This window comes from Dermatophagoides pteronyssinus, unplaced genomic scaffold (assembly GCF_027571235.1).
Source record: "Dermatophagoides pteronyssinus isolate colony J.1.1.1.1 unplaced genomic scaffold, Derpt_VIB-CSIC_2022.12 sq0038, whole genome shotgun sequence".
Lineage (NCBI taxonomy): Eukaryota > Metazoa > Arthropoda > Arachnida > Sarcoptiformes > Pyroglyphidae > Dermatophagoides > Dermatophagoides pteronyssinus.
Window position 1 is genome coordinate 213,136 of NW_027461562.1, and position 14,072 is coordinate 227,207.

General features: G+C 27.5%; 1 protein-coding gene across 18 annotated transcripts in view; it reads left to right on the forward strand.

The window, feature by feature from the left end:
- The window catches only part of cac (calcium voltage-gated channel subunit cacophony), a 39,042-nt gene that overhangs the window by 18,596 nt on the left and 6,374 nt on the right, over window positions 1-14,072 (forward strand). For 7 of the 18 annotated variants that reach the window (XM_075823869.1, XM_075823860.1, XM_075823854.1 and 4 more), the window contains exons 11-26: window positions 75-101; window positions 1,060-1,144; window positions 4,730-4,860; window positions 4,951-5,173; window positions 5,270-6,108; window positions 6,189-6,354; window positions 6,446-6,724; window positions 6,853-6,996; window positions 7,099-7,465; window positions 8,705-8,815; window positions 9,686-9,790; window positions 9,873-9,992; window positions 10,070-10,135; window positions 11,429-11,532; window positions 11,756-11,915; window positions 11,990-12,532. In XM_075823869.1, the coding sequence (XP_075679984.1) occupies window positions 75-101; window positions 1,060-1,144; window positions 4,730-4,860; window positions 4,951-5,173; window positions 5,270-6,108; window positions 6,189-6,354; window positions 6,446-6,724; window positions 6,853-6,996; window positions 7,099-7,465; window positions 8,705-8,815; window positions 9,686-9,790; window positions 9,873-9,992; window positions 10,070-10,135; window positions 11,429-11,532; window positions 11,756-11,915; window positions 11,990-12,532 (3,470 nt within the window). Of the gene's footprint in view, window positions 1-74; window positions 102-1,059; window positions 1,145-4,729; window positions 4,861-4,950; window positions 5,174-5,269; window positions 6,109-6,188; window positions 6,355-6,445; window positions 6,725-6,852; window positions 6,997-7,098; window positions 7,466-8,704; window positions 8,816-9,298; window positions 9,410-9,685; window positions 9,791-9,872; window positions 9,993-10,069; window positions 10,136-11,003; window positions 11,096-11,428; window positions 11,533-11,755; window positions 11,916-11,989; window positions 12,533-13,256; window positions 13,440-14,072 lie in introns of all 18 variants that reach the window. The other 11 variants (XM_075823870.1, XM_075823867.1, XM_075823859.1 and 8 more) reach the window with 7 other exon arrangements.

Genomic DNA, 14,072 nt, shown 5'->3' on the forward strand with positions numbered 1-14,072 from the left:
AAACGAATCCCATCGCATTACCAACACTTTATATTCACAATCACAAATGATAAAATAAAATAAAATATAACAAGCTGTAGTGCCTTCCAAAGTGATGAAAGGTAATTAAAAATTGAAAAAATTCAGATTAAAACATTATAATTTTTTCGTATAGTCAAAAAAACATACCATAAATTAAATTTGTAATCTAGATTTTAGATTATTTTTTCGTAAATAAATGATAATAAATAAATAATAAAATTCAGTTTAGTTAGTTAGTTTAGTAATTATAAATTGTAGTAAAGAATCTCCTCCTTAGATAGTTTTGTTTCATAATACCTAATAAAAGATTAGCTAATAAATTAGTTAGTTAGTAACAATATTAATGAACTTTTAATTAATTAATAAAAAAATCAACTAATAACATCATCTCATTATCATTTGGTGAAAAAAAAATTACTTTGAAAAAAAACAAACCAATAAAAATTCATGGTTTTAGTTTTAAAATCGAATCAACTTGATTTGACAACCGATGAAAAAGTTGGCTTTCCTGCATTGCATTTTTTCTATTCTTCTTCAAAATATAAATTCTATTTCGATGATGATGTTTTGGCTTGTTTGCATCATGTTTTTTTTTTCGTTTGAAAAATTTTCTAATCTAAATGTTTCTATTGATTGCATGATGTAGAATGTCTTTGTTTGAGATGCTTTTCTTTTTGAATGTCTTTTGTAATATTTGCATGCCTGCCTCAGGTGATGTTAGAATAAAATTGACCTAGATTGATTTGGAATATTCAGCAAAAATTTCCAGAAATATTTCCGAAAAAATGTTTTTTTCGGAAAAATTACTGTAAAAAACTGATTTCATTTTTGTTTTGTTTTTCCAATTTGATTTTTTCATTCGTGTTTTTTTTCATTCTTTTTTTTTTCATTCTGTTTTCATCATCATCATCATCAATGAATCGATACAAAATTGATAAAAAAAATATGTGATATCTGTGCTTATGTGTCTGTTTATGTGAAAAAAATCATCATCAAAATTTCATCAAAATCAACAAACAACAACAACAACAACAACAGGATTTTCACGTGCAACTTATCTACATTCAAAGATAAAAAATAAAGGTGCTTGTAAAGCATTTTGGCGACAAGAAAAACGTTTTCGGTATGTTTTTTTTTACTTTTATCAACCTTTAGCATTTATAAATTTTCAAATCTAAAAAAAATGTTTTTACCGTAACCATAATAATGTAATGTAAATTTCTCAATGAAAATATATGTGTGTTGATCATCATTGTCGTCATTGTTGTTGTTGTCACAGTGTTTTCATTGTTTGTTTGTTTGTTATTTTCAATAATTTTTTGTTTCGTTTTGTTTTGTTTCGTGTGTCTATGGGCACAAAGATTCTATATATCTATGAATATGACAGGCATATAAAGATTAATATGATGATAATGATGATCATTCAGTCAGTTAGTTTATTTTTTTGGGGGAACTTTCAACGTATGAAAATTTTTCGGTGATTTTTGGACTTTTTATCATGGAAGAAATATGAAATTCTAGCGACGAAGAAAAAAAGAAAAAAGTTCTGGTTTCCAAAATAAACTTATGCGAATCATGTTTATGAATAGAATTTGGGAAAAAAAAGAATCGATATTCTTCGTCTTTTCCACACTTTCTCCATCGTTTCCCAATACCCCCCCGTAAAATATATCAAATTCAAGATGATGACGTTCAAACAAAAAAATGTTACCGTCATAAGGTATATGTATCATTTTGTTGTTGTTGTTGTTGTTGATAGAAGTGATGGGTTATTTTTAGACATTTTTTTTTAGACATGTTGTGTGTAAAGATCCATTCATTCATTCAATCAAACCGGTCAATATTTGATCGAGAAAAAACACAACACAAGAATATTCTTTTAAAGAAGTTAAAAGATTCTGTTGTTGTTTTGTTTATTCCGTTGTAGATGTTTCTATTTTTATGGGGCCAAACGATTTACAAAAACTCTATGGATAAGAAAGAAAGTTCCCAAGAAATTATCGGAGAATTTTTCTCGCAATTTCATCCAGTCATCGTTGTCTGATTTCAACTTGAGTTTGTTTTGTTGTTCAAAGAAAAAAAAAATCAATTTGATAAAGAAAGAAATTAATGGCCATCATTATGGTATTGATTTTTTTACATTTTTTTGAAAAATAGTTTTTTTTTTTGGATCGTAAACTGGTTACGAAATACATTTTCGAAAAACAAAAAACTTTTTTTTTGAATTGAACAAAATTGAAATCGATAATTTTCTTCGTTGTTGTTTTGGGTCTTTTCACTGTTGTTGTTTTGGGTTTTTGTTTCACAGGAATTCCGTTTTGCGAAAATAATAAGCATCCTTCGATGATGATGATGATGATTATTATTACATTGATTTTTGATTAATCGATTTTTCATCATTGTAATTTAATCCGAGAGAAAATTTTTGGCTTCCATTTTTTTTTCCACTTTCTGGTTGTTTGTTTGCTTGTGAAACATCAGAATATACAAAAACATCAGAATATACAAAAATCAGAATCAGTTTGTCACACTTGGTTGCAAGACAACAAAAAAAAAATGATGCTAACTAACTAACTAACTAACTAACTAACCGAGAAACAATCAAAACAAAACACTGACAACAACAATTTCACTGTAATTCACAATGATAATCAAGATGATGATGTTTTACTTTATTCAATTACAAAACTGCTGCTGTTAGTTTTGAATCATTTTTTTTCCCATTTTCGTTACATAATTTCCATTCATCAAACTTTTTCTGTTTCTTCTTTGTTTTTCTTCTTTATTCTGTTGTTTTGCTTTTTTTCGAGTAAACATAATTTCAAAATGAAAAACTGAAATGAAAAAAACATGACATTTCAGTTTTCATTTCCATGTTTGAAATGACATGTAAATATTCTTTGCTATTCATAATTCTGTTTTTTGTTTTGCGCTTTGTTTTGTTTTGCTCTTCACATTTTCAAATTTCAAAAAGTTTTTTCAAATTTGAATTGCACAATTTGAAAATGGCAAAGAATAAAGAAAATATTCAGAATTCTTTCTTTCATCATCATCATTTCCTTATTTGTTTGTTTCAGTTTTGTTTGTTTGTTTTTTTCCCACCAAAATCAATGTTTCAATTCGACTGTGATCAATCGATGTTTGTCAATCGACACGGTAATTCCCTAGTTTCTTCCCAGAATTTCTCATCATAATCATCGTCATGTTTTCAGCCAAAGAAAAATTCTTTTCTTTTCTCGCTTTTTTCCCACATTTTCCCACATATATAGAGTATCTTGAGAATATTTTCGGGAATCATTCATGACAATTTTTTTGCTATTTTGCTTCTGTAATGTTTGCTATTCTACTATTGTTGTTGTTATTGTTGAATTTGGATTTGGATTCTTCTTCTTTTAGTTTTTTTCACCACCGTTGAGTTTATCGACCTCGACTGTGTTTTATCACTCCCAAGTAAAAAAAAGCCTACACACTACTGGATTTCAACAGAAAAAAAGTACAGAATACCCGCACACACGCACACAGATGTTCATGGCATTATAGCCAAAAAGATGTTTGTTTCATTTCTTTTTCGGTATCATCACCATTGTTGTTGTTGTAATTTCCTTGTTTTTTTTGAATTCCAACATTCGTATTCGAATCGTACATTACACATGTGTGCAAATATGGATAGGTATTTGGATTTGAGTCGATGCCAATACCAGGATAGAAATAGGAGAGTAGAAAAAAATCAGGTCAAATAACGGTGAAAACAGAAAAAAAATGCAGAATTTTTTCTCCCAACTGAGACTGACTCTGAGTTATTAAGTTAGTTTTTTTTATTGGGGTTATTCTGTTGGTCTGTTCGGAAAAATGTGATGCAAAAACAAAAAAAAAAAAGGTGATGCGCAGAACCAGAACCAGAAAACATTGCTCCCACCATTATCAGATGTGTGTGTGAGTGTGTGTGGGTATTATTTATTTAATCAATTTTTTTTTACTTTTCGTTTAATTTTGTTTAAACATCACTTTAATTTGCTCGATATTTTTTTTTGCTTTTCCGGAAAGTTTATCGGCATTCTATCGATTGGATTAGAGAAATATTTTTTTTCGGAAAACACACACCAATATAGAACCGAATGTGTTTGTGAAAAATGAAAAATCCGATTTTTAAAAAAATAACAATTTTGTCCGAGTATATTTTCTTTTTGGAATGCATGGGCTTATATAGCATTTGTTGTTGTTGTTGTTCTGGTTATTGTTGTTGTCGTAGTTTTGTTGTTGTTGTTGATTCTTTTTCTCATTATCGATAATCAAGCTTGGTTTGAGATATTCGGTTAAACTACGGATGTATAGATGGATGAATGAATGGATAAATAAATGGAAACCAAAAAAAAAAAACTTTCTGTTAATATTCTTTCTAGTAAAATTTTCCAATTTATTTTTCATTTTTTTTCCGGGAACTTTTTTCGATCTATTATATAAAAGAGAAGGAAAACAAAAAAAGAAGCCATTACAAGAACTTATGGCTTATTGGGAGGGAAGCAACAGAAGATTATTATTATTATGTTCCTAATCATAATCATGGTTAACTTAACCTAACTTAACCTTTGTTGTTTTTTTTAATTAAGGTTTAAATGAAAACTGGATGAAATGAATGAAAATTTGAAAATTGGTTTTTTTTTGTTTGTTTGTTTTTTTGTTGTTTGTTGTTTGTGTAAATATAATATAGATTGGCCGTACGTCGTGGTATCAAAACACAAGCATTTTATTGGTTTGTAATATTATTGGTATTTTTCTTAAACACTGCCTGTGTTGCTGTTGAACATAAAGGACAACCAGAATTTTTAACACAATTTTTATGTATGTAATGTTTTTTCGAGAAACTTTCCGGAATTTCAATATCTTTTCAATTAACGCAAAATTCTTTCATTCATTTTTTTTCAAAATTAGATATTGCTGAATTTGTATTTCTTGGCCTATTCAATTGTGAAATGTTGATCAAAATGTATGCACTTGGATTGAAAGAATATTTCTCTTCTGCATTCAATCGTTTTGATTGTATGGTTATTATTGGTTCAATATTTGAAGTAATATGGTCAGAATTTAAAGGTGGATCATTTGGATTTTCTGTATTACGTGCATTACGTTTGTTACGTATTTTTAAAGTTACAAAGTAAGTTACGAAACAGACAACAAACAAGCAACTATTTCGATCCAATATTGATTGATTGATTGATTTTTATTATCCCGATCCAAAAAAACGCTATAGATATTGGTCATCATTAAGAAATTTAGTCATTTCATTACTTGCCTCAATGCGTTCAATTATATCATTATTATTTTTATTGTTTTTATTCATATTAATATTTGCCTTATTAGGCATGCAATTATTTGGTGGTGCATTTAATTTTGAAGATGAAACACCTGCTGCAAATTTTAATACATTTGCTATTGCACTGTTAACAGTATTTCAAATATTAACCGGTGAAGATTGGAATGAAGTTATGTATAAAGCAATTGAATCACAAGGTGGTATACATCATGGTGGAATGATTTATAGTGTTTATTTTATTATTCTGGTATTGTTTGGTAATTATACATTATTAAATGTATTTTTGGCTATTGCTGTTGATAATTTAGCTAATGCACAAGAATTGACAGCAGCTGAAGAAGAAGAAGCTGAAGTTGATCGTGAACGTGAAAATCTTGATTTAGATCAAATAAAATCCAAATCAGATGATTTAGTACCTGCGGTTAATATTTGTCCACCATCACCACTTGGTGCTGGTGGTGGCGCAGGTGGTGGTGGTGCAAAAGCAGGTAGCCGTACTGATCTACATAAAATTGAATATGAATTAGTTAAAGTTAAGAAAAAAGATGATGATGATTTGTTTGATGATGATGATGAACCATCCGGACCAAAACCAATGCTTCCATATTCATCAATGTTTATATTTTCATCATCCAATCCAATACGTGTTTTTTGCCATTTTATAACCAATATGAAATATTTTGATGCATTTATAATGGTTATTATAACATTAAGTAGTATTGCATTAGCAGCTGAAGATCCTGTTGATGAAAATGCTTATATTAATAGTATTTTAAGTAAGTATTTCTTTGTAATTCTTTAAATTATAATTTTCTTTGTAATTTATTTGTAATTTATCTGTTTTTATCATCAACAGTTTATTTTGATTATGCATTTACTGGTGTATTTGCAATCGAAATGGTATTAAAAGTAATTGATCAAGGTATATTTTTACATCCTGGTTCATATTGTCGTGATTTTTGGAATATTCTCGATTCTATTGTTGTTATTTGTGCACTTTGTGCAATTGCATTTACATATCTGTAAGTCATTTGTTTGTTTGTTTGTAAAAAATCCCAAAGAATCCAATGAATTTACCGAATCTTTTTAAATTTTATTATCCAAAAATATTAGTGGTGATGCAAGTCCAGGTACAAAAGGTGCTGCATCCAGTCTTAGTGTTATAAAATCATTAAGAGTACTGCGTGTATTGCGTCCATTGAAAACAATAAAACGTGTACCAAAATTAAAAGCCGTATTTGATTGTGTTATAACATCATTGAAAAATGTTTTCAACATACTTATTGTTTATATGTTATTTCAATTTATATTTGCTGTGATAGCTGTACAATTATTTAATGGTCGTTTTCATTATTGTACAGATGAATCAAAATTATTTGAAGAAGAATGTCAGTAAGTAACAGTTAATATTTTCTTATTTCATTTCGGTTATTATCGCTTTTTTCGCTTGTTTTTTCGGTAAAATTTTTCAATGTTTTTTTTCATTTTTTTTTCCATTCGTTTTTTTCATTTGTCTATAGTGGTGAATTTTTTATATTTAGTTCATCACATGAACCACCACAAGTACGAAAACGTATTTGGGATCGTAGACAATTTCATTATGATAATGTTATATCAGCAATGTTAACATTGTTTACAGTGCAAACTGGTGAAGGATGGCCAACGTAAATTTAAAAAACAAAACAAATTTTCCATTCACTTTACTAACGTTATTTTCTTTTCTTTTTTCTATTTTATTTCTTCCCAATTAACCCTTTTTTTGTCAGTGTATTACAACATTCAATGGATGCTGTATATGAAGATCATGGTCCATTACCACGTTTTCGTATTGAAATGTCATTATTTTATGTTATATTTTTTATTGTCTTTCCATTTTTTTTCGTCAATATATTTGTTGCCTTAATTATTATTACATTTCAAGAACAAGGTGAAAAAGAGCTTGAAGAAGGTGAATTAGATAAAAATCAAAAATCTTGTATTGATTTTGCTATACAAGCTAAACCATTACAACGTTATATGCCAAAAGATAAAGATTCATTAAAATATAAAATATGGCGTGTTGTTGTTTCAACGGCATTCGAATATTTTATTATGGTATTGATCGTATTGAATACCATATTATTAATGATGAAGGTATGTTTGTTTTTGTTTTTGTAATGTTTTTTATTTATAAATTTTTTTGCTCCATTTTGACCATTTTATTTGGAATGTAATGGAATGAATGCATGACTTTAGTCTATGAATGAATGAATGACATAATTTATCACCGGTTAGTTTGTGAGTTAGTTGGTTGGTTAGTTAGTGTTTGCATCCCATAAATAAAAATGATTATTTAACGATGATTTATATATTTTGAATGGCTTCCATAATATATTTTCTTTTCGAAAGAAAAAAAACATTTTGCTCGTAAATTTTTTCTTATTGTTGTTAATGAATTGCATCCACAATTCTTTGTTTTGTTTGGTTATTTTTTTAATTTCTTATTTTTTTGGCATGAAAATTAATTTTTCCAATGACAAGATCAACAACCCTTTCGAACTAAACAAACATTCATCAAAGACCAGACACACATCAATATTTGCATGTCACCTGTCAAAAATTATTTTTTTTTTTTTTTTGAAAAAATTAATATGCATGAATATCATTAGAGAATTTTTCTTCTTCATTTTTTCTGCAAATCAATAAAAAAATTTTTATAGAAAATTCTTTCACTTCTTTAGCATGTAATTTAGCATGTTTGGTATTGTTAATCTAAAACATTAGTTTTTTATTCGGAATAAATTGATTGATTGATTGATTGATTGCTTAACCCTTTTTTCTCCCATCATCATCAATATATATTTTACTATGTGTGTGCTATATTGTTGCAATATTGAATGAAAAATTTTTTCTTTTTCTTTCTCTCTTTCTTTTCTCTTTCATCCCTTTATTCTATATTCTGTTTTGTTATTCTTCAAAAAATTCATTTTTCTTTTCATCATCAAATAAACAAAAAACAAACAAACCAAAAATCAATCAATCAATCAATCATTGTCATTATATCAAACAACAAACAACCCTTTCTTTCTCTGTTCTTTCATAATACAAAACAATCAATTACCCGCATCATATTGTTTCTCTCTCTCGTTCTATCTCACTCTTTATTCATAATTATTAATTTTCACCGACAACAACAACAACATCCATTCATTCATTCTTGTTTGACATTTAACACACACACACACACACACACACCGACTATGATAAACAAAAACATGAATTTCATTTAATATTCAATTAAAAATTATCATTTTCTTTTGGGAAAAAAAATTAATTAATTATATAATATAAAAAAAATTACAAAACAAAAAACACACACACAAACAAAAACAGTATTATCAACAAAGTCATGAATATAAATTAACATTACAATATACAAATGCTACATTTACTGCCTTATTTACATTGGAATGTATGTTAAAAATAACTGCATTTGGCTGTAGGGTAAGTTTTCTTTCTTCCTTTTGTTGTTGTTTATCATAAAGAGATCCATCACAAACACAACACACACACACACAAATAAAGTTACAACCGAATTGTTTTTCATTATGAAATTCTTTGTCTTCGAAATGTAACTCCAAACAAAACGAAAAAATTCTTGGCCAAAATCTTGTTGCATATAATATTCTTTCGAGAAGAAATTCTTCTTTTTTTCCCTTTTATCTTCATTACAAAAGTTATTTTGCATGATTTTTCTTTTTTCTTTTCCTGAAAATTCTTCAATAATCATCTTCAAAATCAACTTGAAAAATGTTTTTTTTTCTTTTGGTGCATATCATTTGTGTAATATTTTTGATTACAAGGAATGGATAATGATTACATTTTAATCAATTAATTTTGTTTCAATTTTCATTTTTTTCATTCAACATCATTATCAATTCATCGATTCTTCATCAATCGATTTTTCAAATTCCACAAAAATTCAAGTATCATCAAGCTGATATTTACTATACGGATGCATTAACATATACAAATGAAATATTTACATTTTTATTTCTTGTCGAATGTATATTAAAAATGATCGCTTTGGGTTGTAAGGTTTGAATTTCATCAACACCAACATCAACATTTCATCATCAGAAAAAAACTTCCCCACCATTGCCCCACCACTATCACCGTCATATCATCATCATTATCTTCTTCTTTTCACTGGCCAGTGATGATTAGGATCTTGAATAATTAGGGAAATTTGATTAGGAAAAAACAAACAAAAACTTATAACAAGAAACACAAAACACAGAATCCAGAATAATTCATTTTTTTACATATTTTCGTGATTGTAATGTTAATATATTCTCGTTCCCGTTTCAATAGAATTTTTTCAAAGATTCATGGAATACATTTGATTTTATAACTGTTTGTGGTAGTGTTGTTGATGCATTGGTTATGGAAATAACACTTAGTGCTGTTAATAGCAAGGTAATTGTCAAATTTTTGATAATTTTTTTGGTTAATCAATAAACTTTTGTTAATCCTTTGCTTTTTTCTTTTAAAAATATAGGATTTCAATTTCATATCAGTCGGATTTTTACGTTTATTCCGTGCTGCACGTTTAATTAAATTATTACGACAAGGTTATACTATTCGTATTCTACTTTGGACATTTATACAATCATTTAAGGTTTTATCAATCAATCAATCCATCAATCATTTGCATTCGATTTTTCTAATTCCTTTTTTTTCTTCCAAATTTTCTAGGCTTTACCATATGTTTGTCTATTGATTGCAATGTTATTCTTCATCTATGCCATTATTGGCATGCAGGTATTTTTCTTTTTCTGTTTTTTTCACACACACATTTTTTTCAATTGCATGTTTCAATTTTTTTTCTTTTCATTTGTTGTGTTTGCATGCCTTGTATTTTGTTTTGAAATCTCCATATCCAAGATTCACCCATCATAGAATTTCATCATAGAATATAGACCAACAAGACTAATCGAATATAGAGAATATCCATAGGATTTTAGCATTTTTTAGATTTTTTAGACTAAGACTTTCTTAATTTAGCCTAGATGCTGGTAATAGTGATAGATTTTTTTTCAGTAACATAGTAATCCTTTATCTAAATAGAAATAGAGAAAAACATTCAGTTGAAACTAATATTTTTTTTTGTTTGTTGTTTTTGTTTTTTACCTTATTCCACCTTTTTTTCACATGAATTTATTTCAATTTCACTAAAATCTTATTTTTTCTTCATTCAAAATCACTCAATATCTTTATATAAAAATCATCAATAAAATTGAACAAAATTTTTTTCACAAAAAATGGCACTAAACATCACTGTTTTTTTTTGTTGTTGTTGTTGCTTTTGGATTGAAACACATTACCACAAAAAATTGATTTGTTTGATCATTAAAATAAACGTTGTGTGTGTGTTTGGTGTTTTATTAACTGTATTTTGCTAAACCGGAATTGTTCATGTGTTCATTTTCTGTGTTTTTCATTTTTATTCTCACTTTCTTTTAACACTGTGTTTAACCACTTTATAATAACTGAATATTTAATGCTTCTGCTTCATCATTTGTTTGTTTTTTCAATTGGTGTGTCATGTGAAATGATTGAATTTTTGAAAACAAAAAAAAAAAAAAAAAAATATGAAAATTTCAAAAAACAAAAACAAAAAAAACAAAAGGTTTTTGGAAATATGGATTTTGCACCGGATTCGGAAATAAATCGGCACACCAATTTTCGCACATTTGCACAATCGCTTATATTATTATTTAGGTGAGTGTTTTTCTGTTTTTTTTTGAACTGGAATTTAAATTCCCGCCATTTTTTTCGGAATTGCTGTTGTTGCTTTTGAGCATTGTTTCGTGTTGTTGTTGTTGACACACAAACACATTTATCAAACACACACACACAAACACATTCAAATCACCAAAATTCTGTGTGTATTTTCATTATTCAATCACAATTTTTTCCCATTTCCCCGTAATAATGATGCTTGTAAAATCTTACCTTTTTAATCATTTTGAAATAGAGAGAAAAAAACCGAAATTTTTGTTTCGTTTTTGTTTTTTTTATCCGTATTTATAATTTGTTGTTGTTAATCAATAGGTATTCGGTAATATAGCCATTGGTACCGAATTTAATCCCGATTCTAGTCTAACACGTCATAATAATTTTCGTACATTCATTCAAGGATTAATGTTATTGTTCAGGCAAGTTTTTTCTCATTGTGAAAATCTACCTAATTTGGTAATGGATGACATCGCAATTATCTGTCGAATATTCTTGACACTTACAAACAGACACAATACACACTAACTTGACAACAGCAACATTTAAAAAACAGGATTTAAACGTTTTTTTTGGATCAAAAAACAGTCTTGGTTTTCAGCAAAAAATTAATTCAATTTTTTTTTGTTCCAAAATTCCCAATAGATGTGCAACTGGTGAATCATGGCAAGCAATAATGTTATCATGTCGTTCCGGACGACCATGTGATCCAAAAGCCCGGCAAAATGATTCACAAAAAGATAGCTGTGGTTCGGATTTAGCTTATTCATATTTTGTAACATTTATTTTTTTCTGTTCATTTTTGGTAAGTTTCTTTTGTTTATTTTTTGGGAAAGTTTCTTTGGATTTAAATGGATTTTTCTCCCTTCCTTTCAAAAGATGTTAAATTTATTCGTTGCTGTTATTATGGATAATTTTGATTATTTAACACGTGATTCATCAATACTTGGTGCACATCATTTGGATGAATTTATTCGAGTTTGGGCTGAATATGATCCAAATGCAACTGGTTATATACATTATTCAGAAATGTATGATATGTTAAGAAATATGGATCCACCATTAGGTTTTGGTAATAAATGTCCATATCGTTTGGCATATAAAAAATTAATTCGAATGAATATGCCGGTTACCGAAGATGGTAAAGTAAATTTTACAACAACATTATTTGCACTTATACGTGAAAATCTAAGTATAAAAATGCGTCCGGCTGAAGAAATGGATCAAGCAGATAAAGAACTGAGACATACATTAGTAAAATTATGGCCATTACAAGCAAAAAAAATTATCGATAAATTAGTACCACCAAATTATGAACTACGTAATGGACGTTTAACTGTTGGTAAAATTTATGCCGGTTTTTTAATATTAGAAAATTGGAAAACAACACGTTTCGGTCAGATACCTGGTGTTGGTCTTACGGTATGTTTGTAACCCTTTTTTTGTTTCTACTTGAAAAAATTTCACATTTTTTAATCAAAAAATAAGTTTTCCTTTTTAAAAAGTAGTGTTTATTTATTTTTTAGTAAATTTTTTTCTCCCTCATTTTTAATTACTTTTAATTAATTGATTTCCCAATCTGAAAAACCTGAAATTCATCCGAACAAAAAAAAAACGAAAATTTTTTCCTTTTTTTTTGAAATTCTCCAAGATTATTAGCATTGATTTCTGTTGATACAAGATTTGTTTTTTAACCCTTTATCTTCCCCTTGAAAAATGAATGAATGAATGACTGATTTTCTTTTCCTTTTTTTTTTTTGTAATGAATGAAAGTTTTTCATTGAAATTCTGGATGTTTGTTTATATATGTTCATTTCCTTGGATTCTTGACAACTTTTTTTTTGTTGATGATAATATATTTTCTCATATCATGAATGCTGGTGGTTATAAATATTTATAGATATCAATAGTTTTATAGTAATTCTCGAAAGTAAAATTTAAAAAAAAATTGGATTGAATAAATTTTAACCCTAAACAAACAAACAAAAAAAAAAAAAAAAAAAAAAATTCATCAAAAAATGATTATAATGATGATAATGATGATGATGATTTTTAAAAAAATTACATCAAATCAGACAAACAAAATACATTTTTTTGAAATGCGAAAAAACTGGCTAAAACAAGTAATTTTTTTACAAAAATTCAGTTTAATTTAACCGAACCATTACGTGAAAGTTCACGATCAGGATATTATAGTCAACAACAACATTCACATCATCAACAACCATATGATCATCGTCATTATCATCATTATTATCAAAATGGACATGAAGATGATGATGATCAACAACAACAACAACAACAACAACAACAAGATGAAACAAAGACGGTAATATTTATTATTATCTGTATCGTTTTCTCTATCTATCTATCACTGTCTGTCTGTCTGTCTGTCTCAATTATGAAATTGTCAAAAAAAAATTACACGTGTGTTTTTCAATCAACTAAATCTATAATAATCAACGTCTTATCGTATCAAATAGAATGAATTTGAAGGAAAAAAATGCTGTTGTCCGTTTTGGAGTTTTTCACAAACACACACACACACACACACACACTGATCACTAATCACCGCCTTTTTTGTTCACCAAATCAATTAATTATATAAAAAAAGGGCAAAAGTTAATTAATTACTGATTATTAATCAGGATGCACTAGGATTTTTTTTACAACAACAAAAAAATTACATGTTTAACGTAAATAATTTCAGGGAAATTTAACACATTTTTTTTTTTGCAATCACAATAAGCTTATTTTATATTTTAATTAATCAATTGATCAATTGAATATTTTCAAAATTAACCACATCAATAACAGGATATCATCAAGACAAAAAAAAGTTAGTTACATTTGAAACCAGAAAAAAAATTCTTTCAAGTGTTCACCATTTTTTTTTCTTCAAAATATTTGGCTTTTCAAATATCAATTATCATCATCTTCATCATTATCAGAAAAATTAAAT